Below are 7874 nucleotides of genomic sequence, written 5' to 3' on the forward strand. Positions count from 1 at the left end.
ATTTATCAGTGGATGAGTCAATGCCAGTTTTATTTAAATTCAGATATATGGCTGTTACCATAGCACTGATTTAAAATTACATTTATTTATGAATAAAAGCCTAAAATTTATGAAACAGGTTTACCATGTTTTCACAGTACCCTTCAAGTTCAATAGGAAATAAACGGATTCCACACTTGACCTTCTACAGTTATTTATATGAAGTTAACTCAATAACAATATTTCATGGATTGTTAATTTATTAACTGCTTTTATATGTACTTGTGAAACGAGTATGAATCACGTGCTGTACTTTGAAAGGAGCTGACGTATTTATACATCGTGGAAAAAATCATCCATGTTTTAGTGTAAAAACGTATTGCCATTTAGGCAGCTCACATTTTTTCTGAGATTTTTTTGAAATGAAACCCTTGTGCTTCTCCAGACTTAGAGGCTTGAACCTTGGCCTTAAAATTTTCAAGTTTAAACATCACCGTTTCGGACCACCGAGGCAGTAACTTCAGTAACTTAAAGTTTTCAATAAACGACGGTTAAAAACATTTTCATTTTCTATTTTCGTTGAACAGCTAAACACACAAGAGCACAACTAATAAAGCAAGTGTTGACTTGATGATGACGAATTGTCTAGAAATCGCTTTGGAGCGTGTAAATTATGCACCGAGTGTTCCAAAGTGACTCGAAGTCGACTGTCAATTTACATACATTTCACACCTCGAGAACTATATCGTTGATTCCAAGGTGGATGGTATGTACCTGCGTACTCCATGGTACTATAGGTATCATAGCAACAAAAATAACGCAATTGGCCAGCGTGGTGGACTCAAGCCTTAACACCTCTCTCATTGCGAGAGGAGACCCTTGCCCAGCAGTGGGACATTAATCGGTTAAGCAGCGTTAGTCCTCCTTGAAATGGCAATATCTTCAAAACAGAACCAGTGATTTATGTTTGTATATGAGGAACATGGGTAAAAATTCAATTTATTTGAAGGCACCCATACCAAAAGGGTTGAAAAAGAAACATAACAAAATATATTCAAAGGGAAGTGCTTTATCGGAAACACGGGAGACGGGTCCGTCAGACGTATCTAATTACTTCCGATCGACGTCAAACAATTACCAGTCGTTACGAGCGGTCGCCGCCGGCGCCGGAGGACCCTACGATTGACTGCTTTTCAATCAAATTTATATTGATATCGCCCTTTTTATGACGATCGTTCTATTGATAATAATTATATTACTTAGGAAATTGCTTATTGATGGAAATTGTTATGGTTTACTTTTTGGTGAAAGAAATTACGAAGTAAAAGATACATATAAATATTATGAATAGGCTTTTCGTTGGCGAAACATTTGAAAATAATATTACGGGACCTTAGTAATCCGAATGGAAAGTTTATAAACTCTGATGTGTCACTCATCAAATTAATTTTGCGACTAAACAAACTAAAAATGTAGACTACCCAAAAATAAGATACGAATAACTGACTCATCTTTACTTTCGAAAAGTAATTTAGGAAAGCAGAGAATTTGGTGCATTCCATCCAAGGACGGTGGTAATAAAGCGTACATGAGTCACTTGAGATTGAGAAACAGCGAGATAAGGCCCAACGACAAACGTTATCGGCTGTGTAAACGGCGGATGTTTGTGTAAGCAACAGTTTGTTTTACACGCGAAACTAGCAGAAAGTGAACATGTTATGAGTACTGAATATATGAATTATACGTGATGACGGACAGTTATTGCTTTAAATACTTGTGTATTTGAAGAAAATGTCTTTTCACTGGATCAGGTGTTTGGAAAAGTCACTCCTAGTCCTGTAAGATGGAATTTCTCCAACACAACGCTAACTATAATAACTAACTAACATAACAATATTTTAAAGAAAGCGCGATTAGATAGATAGATTAGGTAGAAAATTTCTAGATATAATAAGAAATATATGTAGATATATGTTGTTATTTATGGAGCACTCTAGTTGATACAAGTTTTCGTCAGTACCTTCCACTTTCCCCAATCTTTTCATCAGATTTAAAATCTTTAGCAGACGACAATGAATATGCAACTTGTAGATTATAATCTTCAAAACCGATATCAGGGCTTAGAAACAAACCGATTAGATAAATCAGTTGACAAATAAGAAAGAGTGAAAATAGATATCAAACTGGAAAACATTGTGAAGACACAAACACAGCAAAGTGAAGCCAACTCTCTAACAAGATGAATATCGGTAAACAACATGGCTGTTTAAGATGCGCCATTAGCTCGCTTAATGATTAGCTATTACCTGATTAGAAAATACTGAGTGATGGCTGTGCTACGTCAATAAAATACAATGATTTATTAACCATCGTTATTCCAAGCATTTGCAGTGATACAGGAAAAATCTTTGCAGGAAATTCTGCAAATGCGTTGTTGTGGATGATTTTAGTATCGTATAGATGTTATATTTGGTTCGTGATTCATGTGGTATACTTGGTTTTATGTGGAAGGTTGGACAGTAATATTGAGGTTAAAATAACCTTGCTATGGAGTACCTTAATAGGAGACAGTACCTCAGACGTAGGTCATTTTGGTCATGACAATGTGAATTGTCTGTTATGAAAACTTGGGGTGATCATTTTTTGTATTCTATTCTTCATCGTTTTTATCCAATATAATAGCTAGTACTTCTGTAACTTCTAAGTAATCTATTAAAATAATACGGCAATATACCTCAGTTCTTCTAGTACTGCCATTTGCGGTTTTAGCTCTGACACTTAGCTTTAAGTGGTTATTTATAAGCAGTTGCATCTGGCATCGATTCATCAAATGCATTTACCTTTCGTGACGTTATTGCGAGTCACGTAAACCAAAGGCCGTGTACTAATAACGTATTGTATGAAGTTTCAAGATCGTACTGATAAGTGAGGCTTGTGGCACATCGCCAGACAAGTTTTCCTATTCAACTTTTACTGGCTACGTAAGCAGAAGCAGTGTTTTCTGAAATTCGTCATGATTGCTGAACTGACAATGACATCATTTTGTCAACATTTGAGTCATATAATGTATAATATTTTTAATTATTTATTATGTACTCATGTCTCTGTGTTTATTTGAAGGGTACAGGTTTAACATTTTACTTTTCTTGGCTGGAGGTTCAAAGCAGGCTGGCTCATCAAGATAGTTTAAACGTAACTGTCAGGATCAAGTTCTAGTTGGATTACCGTCTCCCGTATCAGAAGAATATATCATTCTATGTTGAGGCTACGGTTTGATGGCTAATATATATTATCTAAGAGTAGGGTTAGAGAAAAAATATAGTCAGGTCCCACAATAAAGCAAATGCACGTAAACGTGACCGACACATAACTCTTCAATCACACAGCGGAAATCTCCGGCAAAAAACTAATAAAAACGATAAGTTACGAAGTTAATCAATACACAAGCATAGTTCCTTTACCACAGAATAAGGAAATCATCGCGTAAAAGATGTATTAAAACGTCTTTTTAGGGTTCCGTAACCTAAAAGGTAAAAACAGAACCCTATTACTAAGCCTCCGCTATCTGTCTGTCTGCAGGCTGTATCTCGTAAACCGTGATAGCTAGAAAGCTGAAATGTTCACGAATGATGTATTTCCGTTGCCACTACAACAACGAATTTAAAAAAAAAATATTAAGGTGGTTCCCTATTCCATAAACATGGCTTTTTCGTATTTTGTGGTACGGAACCCTTTGTGCGTGAGTCCAACTCGCACTTGGCCGGTTTTTTACTTGAACACTGGTTTGTAACCAGCAACGATAAGTGACATCATCATGAGGTTATAGATAGCGATATCCAATGTAAATATTGCGAGCGTATGGCCACCGCATGTGCGGCTATTTATGGGGTACAAGCGAAGGATTGTGGAAAATTATTATATTATTTTTATCCTTAGATGACGAACTAGGCTTGTGGTTGAAGCATTATTCAACTGATCGATTACAACTGCTGGAACATTTTCAGTGCTGAAGTAATGGATGTAATTTGATGGGGTTAAGATTGGTCTTTATAACTAGATTCTGATCCATTTTGTAGGTGTGTTATATAACTGCTTAACCTGTTAAATAGGCAGCAAGATATTTTAAAATAGAAGCAAAAACAAGTTAACTAACTTTTGAAACATCATCGCCGTTAAGGAGTGGTCTAGTAACACAAATCTGTTGTTTTTATAAATAAACTCGTTTACAAATACTAATTATATTCTGGTTTTTCATCTCATTTGCGTGAAAATGTATATTACATATTTATTTATACTTGTCAAACACGTTTGAGGTAACAATGTGTAAAAACAAAAGGCCCATTCTATTGTTAATGTTAAATATTCAAGAATCAAAAAGATGTGATGTCCTTGCAGCATCTGAGACTAGGAAGTGTGTGAGGTGACCAAGGTGAACAGACGATAATTATGAAGATACATTATTACTTAGTACTTTGACGACATAATTATTAACTTTGAACCCGTGTGTAAGGTCGAACCGAGTAAAAAGGTGTAGCAACTAGCAACACGTATTTTGTAATATTATAATTGATGTAATAAATATATAATCGTTTTTGTTGCTCAAACGGGAAGCTGAAGAAATCTTTGTGTAGAACACGTAATAAGCGCGCTTCTTGCTTCAGCGGGACTGAATAGATAACTAGAAAAATGTATTATAATACAAATATAGCGTAGCCTTCTGGCCTTATCGTAGTTAAAAATATTATTATGAAATAAACACTTAAGGCAAAATTAAAAAGAGTAAAGTGTAAAATATCTAAAATTTTAAGTCTACGTGAAGAGCAATTTTATTCAAAGTCAAATAAGTAATGTAGATAAAACGTTGGGTCTACAAAAACTGTCGGCACAAACACTCTAAAAGGCAAACACATGACATAACACATTAGACCGATACTGATACAGGATTATCAATTTTAATGCAAAGAGATAAAGATCTGAATTGGATGTATGAGAAAGGGGCAAAAAAATCCGGTTGTAAGGGGATGTAGGGTGGCAACAGGTGCATGGACAGATGGGGAGAACACGTGGCCGACGTGCCGACTATAATACAAATCATCTAGAGGAAACACCTTGCAGCCACTTCAATTACCTATTGTTTGAAACAACGTACAATGTTGAATCACAAGTAAAGGTTTCAGCGCAAACCAATTAAAATCACACACATCCGTGATTCGAATTTAGCACTTTCGGAAAAAGTGAGGCTCGAATTCAAGGTGATGCAGAAAGAAATTCCACTGTGTGCTTTAGAAATCGCTGTGTGTGAGTGAAACGTAGTGAAACGGCACTACATGGGCATGGAGCATATCGACCATCAAATTAAATTCAAGTACAGTAATGAATGACTGCCTCTGTGGTCCGAGCTGTAGCGCTAATGACTGCTGATGACAAAGTTTAGGACTTTGTCATCAACATTCACGACTTGAGTGGTTTAATTTCTTAGCAACCAGGACCTCTTATGAAACTAAAAATACAGATAAAATGTAGGTGTATTCTCCTCTTAGTAGTTCTATGAATGAGTGACGGTGTCACGTGCTATCATTATAGCTGCAACCGTATTAATTGTCGCCATAATACGTTGCATGACTTACACTTCAGGTATTCATTTTAATCTCCGTTAAGGCCTCGTTAACAACAGCTGTGCACTGTTATCGTGCTAATTCACATCCATTAAAATATACTTCATTCAGAACTGACGTATTACTCGTGCAGTATAGAATCAAACATCTTTTGAAACCCCAGGCCATTATTCTTAAAAACTTTCTAAATCTGCAATGAAATTTCTATTAGGGTACTTTTGATCGAAGGTTTGGAAGACTTCCAAATTCCAAATAAGCGAAATCAATAGATTCTTTTATTGGTTTTAATTGTCGCCCTTTCTGTGAATGGAGATATTGTTCTTTCATTGAGCATTGTTTGTTCGGAATCAGCGTAATTCAATACGTCTGTTTTCAAATCATTGCTCAGTTTTGCCTTTTTCTTCAATCATAATTACCTCAATTATTGTAAAAAATCAAGAACCCATTTGTACCAAGTTATCAATTAACATTCAATTTCGATAAATTATTTTGTTTTTATTTGAAAAGCGTGACTGTTACAGTCCAGGCTGTAAGTATGACTTGTGTTATTTAAATTTTCAAGGCTTTGCTACATTGCTTTTCAAAAACAGATTAATGACATCAATTGTTAAAGGAACCTGTACTGTGGCCGCTGACCAGAAATAATGTTACTATTCATGAACGTTTACCGTACTACAATAACTTATAATTATTCAGTAATAATGAAGTAAGACCCGATACTGGGAAAATTCTAAAGTGTCTATTCATTACCATCAACGTCAGAAACTTAAGTTTATAAAAAAATTAAAGAATTTTATCGCGTAATTAAAATGTCTGTACGTGGCGTAGAGCTAAGCAATTTTATATAATTCGAAGGCTAGATGAACGTCGACAAAAACCATGTTTAAACCAAAATATTAAAACAAGAAGTGATTAAACGTTTTTTATCCCTAATAATGTTGCAGATGAGGAAAACCTTGAGCATCTAACATTAGTCGTACGTGATGTAAGTGACGCTGATGTAGCAAGTTTTACATCGCTAGTTACTGTGTGTTTAGTACTAGAATGAGCCATTGTAATGACATGTCAGCACCTTCGTCTTCACGTGACGTCCACGGAGTACGATATTTACGTGACCAGTACTACTGAAATACTCTACACTCTACATGATAACAATTCAATAATTTATTGACTAGTAGGTAACCAAATCAACGATGTCAGACAGATTAGATAATATACACACTCATTACAATAGTCATGTTAATTTTCGATAAAAATAAGCGTGAATACTCCAGCCCCTATAATACAACATTCAGGTACGATAAACGTTAAAATACTAAGCTTACGTAGCCATAAAAGAGCTAAACCGATAACGATCTACGAATACAATGTTAGATTTTTTTCATCACGATTTTCGATGCTCCAAGACAAAAGTGACCAACGAAAGCGAGAGCACCAGACCCTTGGCGAAACAGGAAAGTGATTCCGTCTCGTTCCAACGCATGGTGTGGATAGGGATGGGGAATAAAAAGACGGTTACGACCGTTTGCATGATGCAAAATAAATAATAAAGCCATGACCGACTCCATCTTGGAGTTTGCGGGCGCCGCGATGACATCACCGTAACTTATGATTTCAGTCAACATGATTCTCGAAGATCTATACACTAATGTAATTTATTCGTTTGACAGAACGTTCGGCCATGGTGGCACTTCACCTGTTGCTACGCTGGCATTAACATTAATTGCTCATAATCGTGATAAGCTGTGACGTTGCTACTTCGTGTATTACATAGGACCTTGATTTATGCTAATTTGCAAAGACAGGTGACTACGACACCTTGGCGGGATACGAGCTAGAGCTTAATTGGCTTGACTTTTGAACCAAGAATATGGCCATTCTACAGGTATAGACATCTGGCGGTTGGGTCAGTGCAAAAAGTGCATATGAACGTGATAATGGAACAAGTTAGGTGCGCGACCCTTGATCTGTTATGTAACTAACCTGTTTGCCTCCGGCGACCATTGTGGCAGATTTGAGGGTCACTCGCACTGGATAATGTCACAGGCACAATCACAAGGTTGTATGTAAGGTGGTGTGAGGGGTGAGGGGCACGTGAGCCGCGTCTGCCGGACGCGGCGGTAGAGTTTGAACTGAACGGTCGGTGTCGCGCGGTCGGCTGTGCCGCGGGGATGCGCCCGCGCCCCGTGATCAAGGCCGTACTCGCTCACCTCAACTCGCACGCCTACAGTCTCGCTACTTTTTTCCTCGTCTAAATCGAATAGTGATCCAATCGTCTCT

General features: G+C 36.8%; 1 protein-coding gene across 3 annotated transcripts in view; it reads right to left on the reverse strand.

Annotated features, from left to right (window-relative positions):
• Moe (moesin) overlaps positions 1-7874 on the reverse strand; it is a 47317-nt gene that overhangs the window by 29275 nt on the left and 10168 nt on the right. The window contains exon 1 of one of the 3 annotated variants that reach the window (XM_076115119.1): positions 7578-7737. The exons of the other annotated variants lie outside the window; for them this stretch is intronic. Within the exon in view, the coding sequence (XP_075971234.1) occupies positions 7578-7598 (21 nt within the window). The 5' untranslated portion in view covers positions 7599-7737. Of the gene's footprint in view, positions 1-7577; positions 7738-7874 lie in introns of those variants that run through there. 3 annotated transcript variants of the gene reach the window in all.

The sequence above is a fragment of the Anticarsia gemmatalis genome, chromosome 6 (genome assembly GCF_050436995.1).
Source record: "Anticarsia gemmatalis isolate Benzon Research Colony breed Stoneville strain chromosome 6, ilAntGemm2 primary, whole genome shotgun sequence".
Classification (NCBI taxonomy): domain Eukaryota; kingdom Metazoa; phylum Arthropoda; class Insecta; order Lepidoptera; family Erebidae; genus Anticarsia; species Anticarsia gemmatalis.